The following is an 18,609-nucleotide window of genomic DNA, read 5'->3' on the forward strand; positions in this document are numbered from 1 at the left end:
TCAGGTACTCCTGAATCCAGGGCCAGTGCTTTATCCACTGTACCACCTAGCTGCCCCCAAGGTGCCACATTTTTTTTTTTTTTTGGCAGGGCAATGGGGGTTAAGTGGCTTGCCCAGGGTCACACAGCTAGTAAGTGTCAAGTGTCCGAGGCCGGATTTGAACTCAGGTACTCCTGAATCCAGGGCCAGTGCTTTATCCACTGCGCCACCTAGCCGCCCCATAGTGCCACATTTTAAGGAAGATATTGACTGGAATACTTCTAGAAGAAGATGAGCAAGATGGGGAAGGAGTCCCCAAACTATAGCTTAGAAAATTGTTTGAGAAAACTGGAGTTGTCCTGTGGGCTTCCTCCTGCTCCCAGAGGTCGTAACTTGGAGCGTGAGTGGAAGTTGCAGAGAAGTAGATTTGGGCATGGCTTGAGGAAAAATTTCCTAACCTAAAGAGCCATCCAGAAATGGAGAAGGCTGCTTGGGAAGTTGGGGCATCTCCCCCCACCAAGCAGAGGCTGGAGAGACGGTCCTTTGGACTAACTGACCCGAGGTCCCTTCTGATGGCCATGTCGTAGCCCAAATTTCAGAGCCACCCTTTGGCTGCCAGGCATCCATGGAAGCTTGGGCCGTAGGGTGACTGGTTGAGGGAGGTGTGTAGTTTTTCCCCCGCATTGGCCCTAACTATGCTATCCAGCCCTTCGTTTCACATAGAGGGGAAACCAAGGCAAGGTGACTTGTGTGAGGCCCTAGAAGGTACTAGCAGACCCAGGACTAGAACCGACATCTTTTGGGTTCAGTCATAGAAACATAAACTTGAGATTTTCTAGATGGCAAACCCGAAGCCCAGAGAGTAAGGAAGGGACTTAGCCCAGGCCTTTGGAAGACCTGGCCCTGGAAACTGGTCATAGGAATGGCAAGATTTAGACATTTTTATTTATTTTTTTTTTAGTGAGGCAGTTGGGGTTAAGTGACTTGCCCAGGGTCACACAGCTAGTAAGTGTTAAGTGTCTGAGGCCGGATTTGAACTCAGGTCCTCCTGACTCCAGGGCCGGTGCTCTATCCACTGCGCCACCTAGCTGCCCCCAAGATTTAGACATTTTAATTTGATTAATTAAATTTAATTTAAAAGTCCATACAGTGGTAGACTAGCTTTAAGGTTGGCCAAGTGTTTTACGTCATGCTAACTCATTTGCTTGAGAATCACAGAGGGAAAAAGACTTTTTCAGTCTCACCATGAGTTAAGTTAGATTAACTGCCCTGTTTGACAAAGTCACATGGTCCTTTAGAGGCAGTGCTAAGACTCGAACTTTTGTCCCCTGAAGACTTATCAGGTGCTCTCCTTGACAGCCACGTGTCTGAGAAGGTACTAGCAGCTGACATTTCTATGGCCCATTTGAACAATTTTTTATCTATGCTGCCTCACTTGGCTAGGGGCCAGAGATTTTATTATCCCCAAATGACAGATGAAGTAACCAAGGCTCAGGAGAAGGGACTTGGCCGCAGTCACACAACACAGCAGGTAGATATTGGAGACAGGTTTGGAATTCAGACTTTTCTTGACTCTGTTATCTTCCTCTCACCTGTCCATCTGGCACTTAGCACAGTGCCTGGCACAGAATAGATTCCTTTTTTGGGGGTGGGGTAGGGCAATTGGGGTTAAGTGACTTGCCCAGGGTCACACAGCTAGTAAGTGTTAAGTGTTTGAGGCTGGATTTGAACTCAGGTACTCCTGAATCCAGGGCCGGTGCTCTATCTACTGTGCCACCTAGCTGCCCCAGAATAGCTTCTTTTTTTTTTTTTTTAGTGAGGCAATTGGGGTTAAGTGACTTGCCCAGGGTCACACAGCTAGTAAGTGTTAAGTGTCTGAGGCCGGATTTGAACTCAGGTCCTCCTGACTCCAGGGCCGGTGCTCTATCCACTGAGCCACCTAGCCGCCCCCAGAATAGCTTCTTAATAAATGTTTATGAACTGATACCTGAGCATTTGAACATCCCCCTCTACCTTCAGACGCACCTTACAAATCTGACCCGGAGAAACAGGCATGTCACAGAATGTCTGAGTTGGAAGGGACACCGGAGGCGCTCTCAGTCATTCTGTTCCTCAACAAGTATCCTTCCTCTAGCACACCCGAGAAGCGGTCACTCAGTTCTTCTAGGGGACCAGAGCCTGATGTCACCTACGCTCTTTGCAGCAGCAACTTTGGGGCAGGCAGAGGGGTCAAGGACCTTCTTGGATGTGGCTGGTGCTCCAGTCTATAAAACCTCATTTCATGCCACATGGGCCCTCTTTCTTGACCCGTCAGCCTCAGCCTGGCTCCCCCAAGGGAGATAATTCCCCACTCTCCCCCCGTGAATCTCACGAAGCAGAGCAAAGGACGTGTCAGGGGAATCCTGGCCTGGCCTTCAAGGTTGAGATGGTCAGCCCCGACGGCCAAAGGAGTTAGAGCTGAAAGGGACCCTTTGAAAGGGTCTGATCCAACCCATCCATTGTGTAGTTGAGAAAACTGATGCTTAATCTGTGGTCACCCAAGCCAAGATGTGGGTGAGATCTACTGGCTGGACCTTCATGAGAAGCCTCACTTCCTGAATTCTCACCCCTCCTTTCTAGCCCTTCTCCTTCAAAAAGTCCATCTCCCCTCCCTGCCCCTCAGCCTTGGTTCCGCTTTCATTCCCTCCAATGTCATGTGACACTCCTTTCCTTATGCCTCATTAATGTGCTTGTTACTTGTATAGTTACTCATTTATCTGCATCTCCATCCCCGACTAGACTGGAAATTCCTTGACTGCAAAGGACAGGGCCCTTTAGAAACAGGGTTCAGTCCCTGGTCTTCCCACTACTGGCTGTGTAAACTTGGAGCAGATCCCTTAAACTGCCTGAGCCTCAGTTTCCTGACCTGTGAAATGGGGGAAATCAGTGTGGTAGAAGGAGAGCTCCCTGGGTCAGAAGATTCGAGTTTGAGTTCTAGCTTTGCTGTTTCCTACGTGGGTAGGAACCTGGGGAGGCTCTTCCCCTCCTCCCTGGGCCTCACTTTGCGGATTAGTTGGACTCAGGGGAGCCTGTCCCTGTTGCCCAGCCTGGTACCCACCGGGATAGGTTGTATTTCAGAGGAGATAAAGTAGATAGAATACTTGTGTTTTCTGTTTGTTTTTCTCATTGTCGTGACTGGCCAGGGGAAGGGGCCTTGGAAAGGTCCGGTGAAGCCCGAAGTGCTGAGCTGCAGGTCTCCCCTCTCCCCGTGGGGCTGGGTGTAATGTGTCTAACTTTTCTCTTTCAGCCCTGGGTTTTCCCCCTTTCCAACAGGTCCCCTTGTCCCCCAGGAGAAGCCGTCTGTGCCGAGAGGATGTCTAGCCAGCAGAGGTAAGAGAGACGCTGACCCAGACGTCGTCCTCCTCCAGGGCTGGGCGCACATCTCCGCTTGTCAAGCTGTGCTTAAGAGTGAATTAGGGCCAGGGTTTGAAGGAAGACGGTGCCGTGGGATTGGCCCGGGGAAGCCGACACGCCAAGGAAAGGGGGTGCAGGGAAGCAGCTGGGGAGGAGGGCTTGGCTCCCAGTTCCCTGGTCCGTCTGGAGCAGATGATGACTCAGGTTGTCGGGGCAGGTGGCGTCACCAGGGATGGGATGGCCCCTCAGTATCCCCGCCCTGGCCTTGTGTTTGGTTCTTAGGGAAGACGTTGAGGAGTCAGCTGGAAGTGAGTGCAGAGGAAGGAGTCTGGCAGAGCGGAAGCCTTAGGATCAGTATGGAGATCCGTATGGAGACTGGTGGAAGGAATCGGGGAGTTTACCTTGGAAATAAGATGAAGTGTTTTCAAGAGGGAAGAAGTACAGAATTGGGATGGGGGGGGCGGGGGTGGGAGGGAGTTGCGCCCCCTCCCAGTGAGGTGGAAAGAGCTAACTTGGCAGGTCTCCCATCGGGAAGGTCTTCGGGTGAAGGCTGAGGATGGCATGGAGGGCCTTCCTGTCCGGCTGTGGGTTGGACTAGAAGGGCACTGAAGTGCTTCCGCCTCCCCAGCTCGCTGATGGACTCCTGCTCTGGGGTGGCTTTCAGGGAGAAAGTAGAAGGAAGCCTGCCTCGAACAGTTTTTCCTCCAAGGGGGTGTGAGAGTTGCGGGGAGAAAGATGACTGGCTTAGGGTGCCATGTGTTGAGGGCCCGGCTACCAAAAGACATGCAGGTGATCATGCTGGGTAGGGTTAAACACTGTAGTTCTTTTGGAAATTCAGGGATTATGATATAGAAAAACTGCTGGAAGGAATTGGAGAAGAGAGAAGGGCTGATAGGCAAAGGAGGGGGTGGAGCTGGTCTTTCCTGATTAGAACCAAAGGCAGCAGCAGGGCATGAGAGGGAGAGTGGAATCACAGATGATGCCTTGACTTTAGACGGTAGAGTAAGAGCCAGAAAGGACCTGAGCTAACCACCCCATTTTATGCATGAGGGAACTGAGGCCCAAGAGTTGTGAAAGTAGCTTCCCCAAAGTCCTACGGGTGGTAAAGTGGCTGAGCTGGAATCTGGGCCCTGGTCTCTCCCAATCACTGTCCCTATGATTGATTGTTTTTTGTTTTTTTTGGTAAGGCAATTGGGGTTAAGTGACTTGCCCAGTGTCACACAGCTAGTAAGTGTCAAGTGTCTGAGGCCGGATCCGAACTTAGGTACTCCTGACTCCAGGGCCGGTGCTCTATCCACTGCGCCACCTAGGTGCCCCGATTGTTAGTAAAAGCTAGATATCCCCCTTGTAAGAGTGATCCCCAAAGGTAATGGGCTGATCTGGGAGGGAGGTCTCCATCCCTGAAGTCTTCAAGGAAAGGATGGATGCCCGCTTGCAGAGGGCCACTTATAGATGGGACCAGGCACTGTGTTAGGCACCCTGGAGAAAAATCTCAGACTGAGAGGACCACCCCCTGCCCCCATCCTCAAGGAATTTTCATGACACATTTATCGATAGATAAATAGATGCAAATTCATTTTTGACTTTGTATGTATGTTCAGCTTGTAATAAATGCATATTCAGTGATCGGTGACATTCTCCTGGGGGTCGGAGGGGAGACATCATTTCTGTAGCCCTCCGAGCTTAGTTTGCAAAATGCTTTGCACCCCTTAGCTGAATCTTAGACAACCCAGAGAGGCTGGCCTGTATTTGCCCCATTTGATACGTCAGAGGTAAAGTCATTTGTCCAGTCACACGGCCAGTAAACTCGGAAGCAGATCCTCCTCACTCCCATCTGGCCTCCCCCTTTGTTCTCTGGACAGTGGGAGCAGCCTCTAATTTCAGTGATAGTTGTCATCTCCGCCCCCTACTCCCTTTGAGCCAGTAAGGGGAGATAATATCAAGTTAGCTTTAAATCCCATGGTTTTATGAATTTCCTTTCAGTAGGGTAAGGGTATATTGTAAGGCGAAGAGAAATTATTCTCTTGGGTGGCCCCCAAGGGGGTCCAAAGCCTGTGCTGTGGGGGCCTGGCTAGGCCTGTGGAGCTTAGAATGTCCTGGGTTAGAACAACAGCAATGAACATTTCTATAGGGCTTGAAGATTTCCAGGGCGCTTTGCAAATATCATTTTGTGTTATCTTCACAACAACCTTGGGAAGTGGGTGTTTACAGTTGATTAATCTGAGACTGACAAAGGTGGAGTGACTTGTCTCATTTATAAAATGGGGTTGGACCAGACTTGCAAGGTTTCTTCCAGCTAGAAATGGAATTGTTAGGAGACTAGGCACACACCACAGGACAAGGGTGTAGGTGGTGTTGGGTAGGGAGTCTAGAATATGTCTTAAAGAAAGGGGAAGAGCGTGCTGAGCTTTGATTGGCAAAGGGAGTGGGAGTTGGTGCGAGAACTGGGCCTCTATCGAGAGGGGCTGTGGAAGCGAGGGGAGGCTGGGGCCAGATTGCAGAGGCCTTGACTAATAATTCTCATCCTTCTTGACCTCTCTGCAGCTGTTGACCGTCCCCTCCTCCTGGATCCTCTCTCTGGTTCTCCTTCCTGTCTTGTAGCTCCTTCTCAGTCTCCTTTGCTGGATCCTCATTCGTGTCCCGCCCCCTTCTTCATGGGTGTGGCCGCAGGCCTGTTCCTCCCAGTGATCTCATCAAGGCCCTGGACTCCCTTATCATCTCTCTGCAGATGGCTCCAGACCTCACCTGTGTCCTGAGTGCCAGTGCCCGGTCAGCATCTCCGCTTGGGTGTCCGATAGGCCTCTCCAAGTTTACCCATCCAAAATGGCATCGTCTCTTCTCCTTGAGCCTGTCCTTCCTCTGAATCCCCCCTATTTCCCACCATCCTTGTGGAATGCCAGGTTTTCAGCCTTGGACTTATTCCCCCTTCTCCACTCTCCCTCAGGTCCCCCCCCCCCCATCCCATCCTCGGTGGATCTCATCACTCCTGTCTCCACGGTCGCTCCCCTTCCCTCAGCTCCTGGGCTTGGCACTTGCACCTCACCTCTCACCTGGACTTCTTCCAGAGCCTCTTCTCCCTGCCTCCAGTCTCTCCCTTCCACCATCCATCCTCCACACAGCTGCTAAATCGATATCCCCAAAGCACGGCCATTGCCCCTAGGATAAAACACGCCACTGCTCCGGCATCTTCACGAGCTGCTGCGTCTACACTCTCCCCACAGTTCACACATTCCATGTCCGGCCAAACTGGCTGCCTTCCTATCTATTCCCCGTACACGCTATTCTACCTCCCACCGATTTGCCTTTGCACAGTCTGGCGCCCCATCCCCCTCCTCCAGTGCCTGGAATATCCTCCCTTCTCATCTCCACCTTTCCCATCTTCAGATCCGTTCAAGGCTCAGCTCAAGTGTTATGTCCTCCAGGAAGCCTCTCCTGGTGACCCCCCCCCCCAGCTAACTTTGTATTTATGCTGTTTATACTTTGTGTCACAGACTCCTCAGTGGCCAGCTTGTATCCCTGCCCCTCTGCTCCCTACCCCACCCCCAGCGCACAGAATGAAAATTCCTTGAGGGCTCGAATGATTTCATTTTTGTCTTTGTAACTCCCTCCTATCCCTGCTTAATACATAGTAGCTACCTAATAAATGCTTGTTAAATTTGACTGCATTGAATAATCATATGCCCTTTGTATAGTTCTTTGAGGTCATAGAAATATTGTTTTCCCCATCATGGGGATGAAATGGGGTTTCTGAGAGGTGGGGTCCCACCCCCCCCCATCACAAAGCTGGTCAGTGTCTGAGGCTGGACTCGAACCCAGGTCCCATGACTTCTCCTTCTGTCCACTACACTGTATTCTTTGTCACAACAAACCAAGTTCTTGTGAGCACTGGAGAGATGGGATGAAGGAGTTTCAAAGATGGCACCCATGCACGGCTTGCTCTTGGCCTGGCTAGGGAGCCAGCACTGGCTTCTTAGGTGGTGAGGGACCTGTAGGGTGGGGTCAGACAGGGGCCATCTTTGAGGCCTGGGAGTCTGTGCAGGGGACCTGGTAGACCAGCATTTAGGGGGCTCCCATGCCCCAGGAAGCTTGCATGGACTACCCCCCCGCCCTGCTCCCTGGGAGTGTTCTCTTCCTTCTCTGCCTCCCCTAGTCCTGGGTCTGACCCTCTCTTGGAGCCCATGTCCCAGCCTGCCTGTTATTTAGAATTCATTCAACAAACATCTATTAAGTCCTATGATTTGCAGATGGCTACCCTTAGAGAAGCATGAGGTCTAGTCAGATAGATTGCCTGTCCTCTGGGCACCCAGTCCAGCAGAAGTAGGAGGCACAAAAGTAGATAGGGAGAGTAACAACACCACCACCACCACCATCACCACCATCCTTTCAAAAATAGCTAACATTGGGGGCAGCTAGGTGGGGCAGTGGATAGTGCACCAGCCCTAGATTTAAATCTGGTCTCAGACATTTGACACTTAATAGCTGTGTGACCCTAGCTAGGCAAGTCACTGAACTCTCATTGCGCCACCAATAAATAAATAAAATTAAGATTAAAATAGGTAACATTTATAAAGGGCAGCTAGGTGGCACAGTAGATAGAGTGCTGGGCCTGGAGTCAGGAGGACCTGAGTTCCAATCCATCCTCAGACTTTTACTAGCTGTGTGATCCTGGGTAAGTCACTTCATCCTGTTTGCCTCCATTTCCTCATCTGTAAAAAGCTGGAGAAGGAAAAGGCAAACCCAGAAAACCCTAAATGGAGTCATAAAGTCAGACACAACTCATCAGCTCAACAACAACGTATACAGAGATGTTGATATGATTCGCAGACGGCTGCAAGTACATACATACATATATACACACACATTGTATATGTTGGTGCTTAATCATTGCCTGTTGACTCTGACACAAGGCTCCACTCCGTCCCAGCCAGACCCTTCTCTTCCTCTTAATTGTCCACACCAGGCTCACCCCGACACCCTCTTCTCCACTTGTGCCCATTCTAACTTTTGTCCTGAGTACCCTCTCCTGAGAGTTAGAGCAGTTCAGGACTTCTTGGACCAGAGAGTTAAGATGGAAGCACTCATTCTCTTACTAATCAACGCCCTCCAAAGCCCCTCCTCTTACAGCCTCACTGTGATGTACGGAATCTCCACTATGAGAGGGCAAACTGCAGTCCCTCCCCGCCCCTACTCCCACACCAGAAAATCTTCTGGGACAGGCCCTGGTGCTGGGTTCTGTTATCTCTGGTTCACAGGCCAGCCCAGCCCAGCCCAGCCCAGCTAATTAGGGATATGCAGGGGTGCCCCACTCAGAGTTTGCTCACTGGTCGTTTTTAATTTTTTTTTTTAAAGTGAGGCAATTGGGTTAAGTGACTTGCCCAGGGTCACACAGCTAGTGTTAAGTGTCTGAGGCTGGATTTGAACTCAGGTCCTCCTGACTCCAGGGCCGGTGCTCTATCCACTGCGCCACCCAGCTGCCCCCACTGGTCATTTTTTTTCTCTTAGTTGCAGTAATTAATGAGCCTGCTAAATTGTACGGGATGTGGTGATCTCCGGGTAGAACCCACAGCTCTTGTCTCTGAGGCCCTGAATTATAATTATGGCATTACTTTATATATTACATTGATATAGCAATATTTAGATTTATCTCATCATAGAAATGCATAGAGCAGTAACTGTCACTCTTTTCATGCATTAAGGTTTAGTGATTACATACTTCTTTGCAGGTTCCCTCACAACAACTCTGCGGCTGGTGCAACGGGCCCTAGTGACTCCATTTTAGAGATGAGAAAGCCAAGGCCCAGAGGGGTTAATTGAGGGCTCAACGGCACACCACTAGTACGCGCTAGGAGGCCGGGTTTGAAAAAACAAGTCTTCCTGACTCCAGGTTCCAGCAGTGGGCAAATCACTTAATCTGTATGTCCCTCCAGCAAGTCTTACTGAGTAGTAGATTGGTCGTGGTCTCTCCTTGCAGGAGTGGTGATGAGATCCACAGAAGTGTGTGTCAGTACACACACACACACACACACACACATCCATATACACATAACATGCACACAACACAACAATACATATATATATGCACACACATGTATACACAATACATCCACACACATATATACACATGACATGCACACACATACACATACAATGCACATACACACATACATAATACCCACATAAGTCTATCTATGAGAGCATCAGTGCATTACTATAGAGTAGATAGCCAACTTGGGAGCACAGGAAGAGCCAAGTGTAAGGTACCTACTGTCTAGCCTGGGGAAGTCACCCACTGATCAGTGCTTTAGGGGAAGAGATGCTAAGTTTCCGAGCAGCTGAGGGTCTCTTCTTGGTAGGAGGGCTTTTCTCATTGGGGCTTTCCTATGGTAATAAAAACACAAGTATAGTCTCTTTTTACATACACCCCTTCCCCAATCCAGACCTCTGTATCTATTGATCAGTCCCTTTCCTAGCATTATATTAAAACATAATAAAGTCCTAATTTCTGTTCAGACAAAATTAGACAACTCCTATTTCCAGTCTATCCTATCCCATGGCATACATTTAAACATTTCTCTTCTTAGCAGCCTCCTAGGCTCTGTAATGACCAAACACAATTTTCTTGTGACAGAACTTTTCTTTAAAAACATAATCTAGGGGGCACAGTGGATAGAATGCCGGCCCTGAAGTCAGGAGGACCTGAGTTTAAATCCAACCTCAGATACTCGACACTTACTAGCTGTCTGACCCTGGGCAAGTCACTTAACCCCAATTGCTTCACAAAAAACCAAACCAAAAAACCCCCATAATCTAATTAATAGTCAATGGAAGGGGGCAGCTAGGTGGCGCAGTGGATAAAGCACTGGCCTTGGATTCAGGAGCGCTTGAGTTCAAATCCAGCCTCAGACACTTGACACTTAACTAGCTGTGTGACCCTGGGTAAGTCACTTAACCCTCATTGCCCTGCAAAAACAAAAAACAAAAACAAAAAATAGTCAATGGAAGGGGAGGCAGCTTCATTTTCAGATTTTTATAGAAGGCATATAATAGATAATATATGGCCTAGTACATACTCATATGGGCCTGCAGTCATAGTATAGGGAACTCCACTAATCAATTCTGTACTCAACTATAGTGACTTGTCCAAGGTCACACAGTCAGTGTATAACAGAGACTGGTCTTCCATCAGGCTCCTCTGTAATTAGCAGCTGGCAGGAGCCTAACTCCTGAGTGCTGCCCAAAGCAGATTAAAATGGAATTGGGAAATATCTGACAAAATAAATAAAAATACAATGAAATGTAGATAATGTTAATTTTCTAAGTCAGTGTGTTATCCATAGGGATCCATTTCTATTTGAGTTTGACACCATTGCTATGGAAGAGTATATCCTAGGTTGTATGAGAGAACAAATATATGTGTGTGCATATATTATGTATGCACATACATATATATGTTGTAGTTGTTAAGTCATGTCCAACTCCCTGTGACCCAATTTAGGGTTTTCTTGGCAAAGAGGCTGGAATGGTTTGCCATTTCATTTTTCAGCTCATTTTACATATGAGGAAACTGAGGCAAACAGGGTAAAGTGACTTCCCAGAGTCATACAGCTTAATAAGAGTCTGAGGCCGGATTTGAACTCTTCCTGACTCCAAGTCCAACACTCCCCTGCACCTCTAGCTGCCATATGTACATACATACACATATACATGCACACATATATGTGTATATACATATACGCACACTCACACACTTTTTAGGGTACTTGGATCATTATTTTTTCATATTAGCCTCAAAGAGTCATGTTTTCTAGTTTAACCTAAAGAGTTATAGCGAGGTGGCACAGAACTTGGAGTCAGGAAGAACTGAGTTTAAATCCTACCTCAGACACTAACTTAGCTGGATGACCTTGGGCAAATCACTTTGTGCCTCGATTTCTTTATCTGTAAAATGGGTAGATTATAACAGCAACCTGCTTCACAGGGGTGTTGTGAAAGTCAGATGAGTTAACGTAGTTTCTCTTGCTTTGTAAGCCTTAAATTGCTGTATAAAATGCTAGCTGTTATTATGAATGACTACAATAACAATATTTATATTTATATAAGTATAAATAACAATAATTATAAATAAATAAAATTTAACATGCCTGCACTGATGCAGAAAAAGGCCAAAGACCCCTTCCCTAAAAGCTCATGCCAAATACTCCTGTCAAGGAAGAGGAGTTTCACAATCAGCACAGGATTTCAGTTCCTCACAGAACATCAAAAACTTTAAGGTTTAGGAGTCACTTGATAGGGGCAGCTAGGTGGCACAGTGGATAAAGCACTGGCCCTGGATTCAGGAGGACCTGAGTTCAAATCCAGCCTCAGACACTTGACACTAGCTGTGTGACCCTGGGCAAGTCACTTAACCCTCATGCCCTGCAAAGGAAAAAAAAAAGAAGTCACTTGATATACATTCCTCTCATCTGATCTTCACTCACTCTAGGTTAGGCACAGTTGGGATCATTATCTCCATTTTCCCAGATGAGAAAACAGATTCAGAGAGTTAATCCAAGCCCCAACATCACAGAAGTAATAAAAGTTAAGGAGATAGGATTTGAACCCATGTCTCTCTGACCTCTAAGTCCGACTCTATCCACTGGGCTGCACACTGCCTCTCACTGGGGACAGGAAAATATCAATTGGATGTGAAATAGTATGATGTGGTGGCTAGAGAGTCGGTCTCCAAGTCACGAAAACCTGCGTTTGAATCCTGCCCCTGACACCACTATGTGACTTGGAGAGTCAGGTCAAACTCTGATCTTTTGTTTCCTCATCTATAAAATGGGGATTTCACCTCATTAGATAAAATATCTAACTCAGATGGTGGTGGTGAGACTCTGTGAGATCTGTGGATGTGACAGACTGCAGACTTTAAAGCACAGGACCTTAGATTTTGAGCTGAAAGAGCACCAAGGACGCTGAGCCCCTTGGGGGGCGGGGGTTGGTACACCTTGGCCCACAAGACACTGTACTGGGCTCTGAGGAGAGCCTGTCATTTTATGTCTCTCTTTTTTTTTTTCCCCCCAAGGGATCCCAGAGAACTAGGGGAGGGAGGGATCTGGCTTGGCTCAATTCCCTCCTCATCTTCAGCTCTTGTGGTAGAGGCTGGCATGGGCACATTTCTTAGTTTGTTGCCTCCTTCCATCAGATGAACATCGCTATATGGCACTTCCCCCCAGCCTATTACAAGCATTCAAGCTTGCACAACTCAAAAGTATAATTTTTTTTTTTAAGTGAGGCAATGGGGGTTAAGTGACTTGCCCAGGGTCACACAGCTAGTAAGTGTGAAATGTCTGAGGCCGGATTTGAACTCAGGTACTCCTGACTCCAGGGCCGGTGCTCTATCCACTGCGCCACCTAGCTGCCCCCAAAAGTATAATTTTTTACAAGTCAGTGAACACAGAAAGGACTTGCCTGCCAACCCTTAGAGTCTAGCTCAAAAGCTGCCTTTTTGAAAGCCTTGTAATCTCTATGACTTATAGTACTGCCCTGAGTGGGGCTCCAGCAGGCAGGGAGGGCTGGTTTTTGCTCTCCCACGCTCCTCTCTTTTGCTGATTTCTGCAGTTCCACAGATTTCCAGCAGATGGCACACATCACCTTCCGATCCAATACAATAAGTATTTTATTAAGCATGTACTGAGCAAGAAACTGTTTCTGTATTTGGAGATACAAAGACAAAATGAAGCATTATCCCTGCCCTTAAAGAGATTAAATTCTCCTAGAGGGATATCCAAGTGCTGCCTCTGACAAATACTGTCCATATGTTCCCCGGGCTAGTCACTTTTTGCTTTTTGTTTGTTTTTTGCAGGGCAATTGGGGTTAAATGACTTGCCCAGGGTCACACAGCTAATAAGTGTTAAGTGTCTGAGGCCGGATTTGAACTCAGGTACTCCTGAATCCAGGGCCGGTGCTTTATCCACTGCGCCACCTGGCTGCCCCAAGTCACTTAACTTTTTAGGGTTCTAGGCAATTCTCTGCATTGCCCACCTCCACTGCTGGAGGGAGTTTCCTCACCATTGAGGCTATTTAACCAATAAAATCACAAGTCCAGTCTCTATTCCCCAATCCTCCTCCTCATTAACAACCTCCACCTCTACCACAACTCAGATCCAAGTTCCACTTATTTAGTTCAATTTGATTAAGCCGATAAGCTCTTCTAGTTGCCAGGCGGGTGCTAGGTGCTCGGGATTCAAAGATAAAACAACCCTTGTCCTTAAGTTGCTTACATTCTGTGTGGGGGAGAGGGTAGATTGAACGCAACAGATAGGGAGAATAAGTGGGTACAAAACATATACCTGAGAAATGAACCGGATACCTTTTCCCAGATGAAAATATGGGTGGGAAGTCAAAAGACAACAAAGTGAGTTTTGAGAATCTCTACAAGATGGAGCCTTAGCTGATTGCTAAGAATAGTTGGAATTATTAATCCACTTGATGTTATTTACATTATGTACTCAGTTCTTTTCGTCCTTCCTGTTATATGGTTGGAGGTAACTCCTCGCGGTAATGGTCCACGTTCTATCTTATACAGTCCTTTCTAGCACCGATGGTTCCATTTTGTGGTTCTAAGGTGTTCCTTCTGGATCTGACATTCTCTGTTCTAAGGTCCCTCCCAGCTCTGACATTCCATGTTCTAAGTCTCTGCCAGATCTAACATTCCCTATTCTAAGGGTCCTTCCAGCTTTGATGTTCCATGTTCTAAGATCCCTCCCAGATCTGACATTCCATGTTCTAAGCCTCTCCCAGATCTGACATTCCATGTTCTAAGGTCCCTTCCACCTCCGACATTTCACATTCTCAGGTTCCTCTCGGCCACCCCACATGCACTTGGAAGTTTCTCTAGGACTAGACTTCCCTTTGCAGGAGGGGAATTTTTTTAATTCTCATTTTTTCTGCTTATACTATTTATTTGGCTACTGTTAGGTGTTTTACTTTTCCCCTTTCCTTATTGTTTGAGTTGGTCCAGACTCTTACAAGCACCAAAGTGAATTTAAGATGCTAAGGAACTCTGTTGTCAGATTTATACAATTATGTGTTTGGGGGTGAGTGTAAGTTCCAGGACCACCAGCTGTATGGAGAAGGCCTGGGACCTCACAAAAGACTCTAAGCCTAATAGAAACTGCTGGCTTCCTCACAATAGTAATGAGGGATTGATTGGTCCCTGGACTCCCCGAGCTGGTTTATATAATCCTAGCAATTAAAGGACAGATAATAGAGGTAACAAGGTGCTAATAGGCCAACCAAGTGCAGAGATGCATCTACACCGTTATTAAGTGTGGGAAAAAGTTCTTTGATAAAATTAGAAAGGGAGCCCGGCCACTGGCCTGGGAAAGATTGGGGATGCCCAGGGTGACCCTTAAAAAGACAAGCTAGGGAGCAGCTAGATGGCACAGTGGATAAAGCACCGGCCCTGGATTCAGGAGGACCTGAATTCAAATCTAGCCTCAGACACTTGACACTAGCTGTGTGACCCTGGTCAAGTCACTTAACCCTCATTGCCCTGCAAAAGAAAAAAAGAGTGTGGACCCATAGAGTGCCCTTTGAATCTGAGGGAAGTAGTCACCCTCAGGGGAAATAATCCAGAAAGGGGTTAAACTTGTTAGTATAAGTTAAGTGGGGGGAGAAAAGAAAGCAGCTTCTGTCTACAAACATTTCCTTATGCTCTAAGGCCCTTCCCAGCCCAGACATTCTTGGTCAAATGACCTCTTCAATCCATCCACTATATAGTTTCAGGTCTCTTAGCTCAGACTTTTTAAGAAATATATACATATATATCTTATATTTTGTTTCTCCCCAATTATATGTAAAAACAATTTTTAATATTTTTTTAAAATTTTGAGTTCCAATTCTCTCCCTTCCTCTTTCCCCTCTGCCCTCATTGAGAAGGCAAGTAATTTGATATGTTATTCATGTGCAGTCATGCAAAACATATTTCCATATTAGTCATCTTGAGAAAGAAACCACAGACCAAAAAAAAAAAAAACCACAAGAAAAACAAAGAAAGTTTTTTTTTTTTTTTAAGTATGCTTTGATCTGCATTCAGACTCCATCAGTTCTTTTTCTGGAGGTGGAGAGCATTTTTCATCATGAGTCCTCTGGAATTGTCTTGGATCATTGTATTACTGAGAAGAGCTAAGTCATCCACGGTTGATCATTGTCCAGTGTTGCTGTTACTGTGCACAATGTTCTCCTGGTTCTGCTCATTTCAGTTTGCATCAGTTCATGTAAGTCTTCCCAGGTTTTTGAGAGCATCCTGCTTGTCATTTCTTGTAGTACTGTAGTATTCCATCAAACATCATCCACCACAGCTTGTTCAGCCATTTGCCAGTTGATGGGGAGCTCTGACTTTCTATATTCTAAGTTTCTTGTCAGCAGTGATATTCTGTGTTCAGTATTTTAAGGTACTCGCCAGTTCCAATGCTAAGGCAGGGGTTCTTAATCTGGGTTCCGCAGGGATCCATGACTATGGACCTCTGAATGTTTTCATAATAGTGCGACACTAGTTCGTTTAAAGACATGATCCTGAAAAGAGCTCTTTAGGATCCACCAATTGCCAAAGGGGTCCAGAACCCCCCAAATGCTTGAGCGCCCTGTTCTAAAGTATTCTTTGGGTCAGACATTTGCTGTCCTAAGGTCCCTTCTGCCACTGCCTTTCTAATTTCTAAGTCTTTTCTGGCTCTTATATTCTTTTCTATATTCTAGAGGCCGCTTTTCCTCTTAATGTTCCTTTTAATGTTCCTTGCAACTCAAAATTTTGTGCTCCCAGTTCTTGTATAGCTTTGCTGGTCTAAGTTCTATCTTCTAATGCTTCTTATTCAAAATCTTACATTTTATGTTTTATGGTCTCTTTTAATTTTAACATGTTCTCCTTTGACTTCCAATATTCTATATCTCATAGATTCCTCCCAACTTTGAGAGCCCTTGTTTTATGTTCGAAGGTCCCTTCTAAGGCTCTGATTTATTGTGTTCCATGTTCTGAGTTCTGTCTCTGCTCTGGCATTCTCTTTGCTAAAGTCCCTCTCATCTGTGACATTCTATGTATGTTTAAAGTCCCTTCCAACTATGTCACATTCTTTGCTCTGAGATGCTGACTAATTGTGTGCTCCAAGGACCTTTCCCCCTCTGCATTCTATGTTCTTTTTTTTTTGGCGGGGCAGTGGGGGTTAAGTGACTTGTCCAGGGTCACACGGCTAGTACGTGTCAAATGTCTGAGGCCGGATTTGAACTCAGGTACTCCTGAATCCAGGGCCAGCACTTTAACCACTGCACCATCTAGCTGCCCCTGACATTCTATGTTCTAAGGTCCCTCCCAGCTCTGACGTTCTGTGCTCTAAAGGTTCCTTATAACTCTGACCTTCCGTGTTCTGAGGTCGCCAAATTGCAGAATTTCCGAGTTGGAAGGAATTTATCAGACACTATTTAACCCAACTCAGACCTCAACATGAATCCCCTTGGTATCATCTTTAACAAATTGGTCACCCAGTCCTTGCCTGAAGACCTCTGGTGAGGGAGAACAGACCTCCCAAATCAGCTCCTCCCACCTTTGGATGGAATATGGTGCCTTTTTTTTTTTTTTTGGTGAGGCAATTGGGGTTAAGTGAGGCCAGATTTGAACTCAAGTACTCCTGACTCCAAGGCCAGTGCTCTATCCACTGCACCATCTAGCTGCCCCATGGTGCCTTTTTTTAATTCAGCCTGAGATGGCATGAACTTTCATGGTCTCCACAGCTGACTTAGCTTGTGGTCTACTAAATCTCTCAGATCTTTTTTAGATATACTACTGTCCAGCTATGCTTCACCCAGTCTTGTACTTGTAAGTTGTTTTTTTTTTAAGCAGGGCAATGAGGGTTAAGTGACTTGCCCAGGGTCACAGCTAGTGTCAAGTGTCTGAGGCCAAATTTGAACTCAGGTCCTCCTGACTCCAGGGCCGGTACTCTATCCACTGTGCTACCTAACTGCCTCTACTTATAAGTACTTTAAAAACAACAACCACCCAGATTTCATCTTACTCCACACTTGGCCCAGTGCTAATTTGCATTAATGTTTTCCCTATCCCTTTTCAGAGATGAGAAGTGACCTTGGCCAGATCTGATGGCTTGCTGATGCCTCTTCCCACCAGGTGAGTGTTCCAAAGTCAGTGTCAGTTTCCTCAGAACATCCCTGGGGCAGATCTCTCACCCCTGCTGCTGTCCTGGGCTAATAGAATCTGTCCTCTCCTGGGCCTGGAGCTTTCTCTTGGGGTAGCTCTGACTGACTTCTCAGGCCTCACATAGGATTGGTCATGGGTGAATATAGTCACTCCCCCAACTGTAGAGTACCCTCACGGGAGGGAAGCTTGATTGCACAAGGCTCACAATACCCTCCCTTCTGTCATTTCTTATAGGGCTTCATCTTGCACCTGGGCTTCCCACCAGTCCACGCTCACTCTGGGCATGAAGGATGGTGCCAAACCTGCAAAAACATATTATTATGGATACACTCTTCAGAAGAGACTCAAAAAAATGTCTAGCCATACTTTTTTTTTAAAAGAATTCTAATTGTTTTTACATCACTTTTATTTCTTAATATATCCCTACCTATTCCCCTATGCAGTGAGCCAGACCTTGTAGCAGAGGATAAAAAAAACAAATCAGAGGGTGGAAAAATTCAGCTGAACCAACACATCAACCAAAGCCGACAGTATTTGCCACATTCCCCACCCTTGGTCCCCCACCTCTGCAAAGAAGAGAGGGAACTATCTTTTCTCATCTCTTCCCTAGGTTGGCAGCACTTTTTAAAATAACTATTTTTTATTTTGAAATTAATCCCCCCAAAACCATATGAACATGAAAAAAATTCCATATGAAATCATGATTCTCATATCACTTGCTTAAAAATACATAATAAATTCTGTTACTTTCACAACTCTCCTGCTTGTCTGTGTTTCTTTCAGAACTTCCTTTTGTTCTCTTCTATGCATTTTATTTTGTTTGTTTGTTTGGGTTTTTTTGGTGAGGCAATTGGAGTTAAGTGACTTGCCCAGGGTCACACAGCTAGTTAGTGTTAAGTGGCTGAGGACGGATTTGAACTCAGGTCCTCCTGAATCCAGGGCTGGTGCTCTATCCACTGCACCACCTAGCTGCCCCCTCCCATTGGTTTTCTTGATCATTATTCAGTCTGGTGTGAACTTAACCCTGGCAGTTGCTGTCACCCCCTCTC

The 18,609-nt window shown here is 46.6% G+C and overlaps 1 protein-coding gene across 3 annotated transcripts in view; it reads left to right on the forward strand.

Moving 5' to 3' along the window:
- The window catches only part of ZC3H4 (zinc finger CCCH-type containing 4), a 59,207-nt gene extending 40,944 nt beyond the window's left edge, over nucleotides 1–18,263 (forward strand). The window contains exons 15-17 of one of the 3 annotated variants that reach the window (XM_043994146.1): nucleotides 3,292–3,348; nucleotides 17,475–17,530; nucleotides 17,795–18,263. In XM_043994146.1, coding sequence (XP_043850081.1) covers nucleotides 3,292–3,348; nucleotides 17,475–17,487 — 70 coding nt within the window. In that variant the 3' untranslated portion in view covers nucleotides 17,488–17,530; nucleotides 17,795–18,263. Of the gene's footprint in view, nucleotides 1–3,291; nucleotides 3,349–5,916; nucleotides 6,055–17,474; nucleotides 17,531–17,794 lie in introns of those variants that run through there. The other 2 variants (XM_043994148.1, XM_043994147.1) reach the window with 2 other exon arrangements.
- Nucleotides 18,264–18,609: the final 346 nt, after the last annotated feature.

Source organism: Dromiciops gliroides, chromosome 3, assembly GCF_019393635.1.
Source record: "Dromiciops gliroides isolate mDroGli1 chromosome 3, mDroGli1.pri, whole genome shotgun sequence".
In the NCBI taxonomy this organism is placed as follows: domain Eukaryota; kingdom Metazoa; phylum Chordata; class Mammalia; order Microbiotheria; family Microbiotheriidae; genus Dromiciops; species Dromiciops gliroides.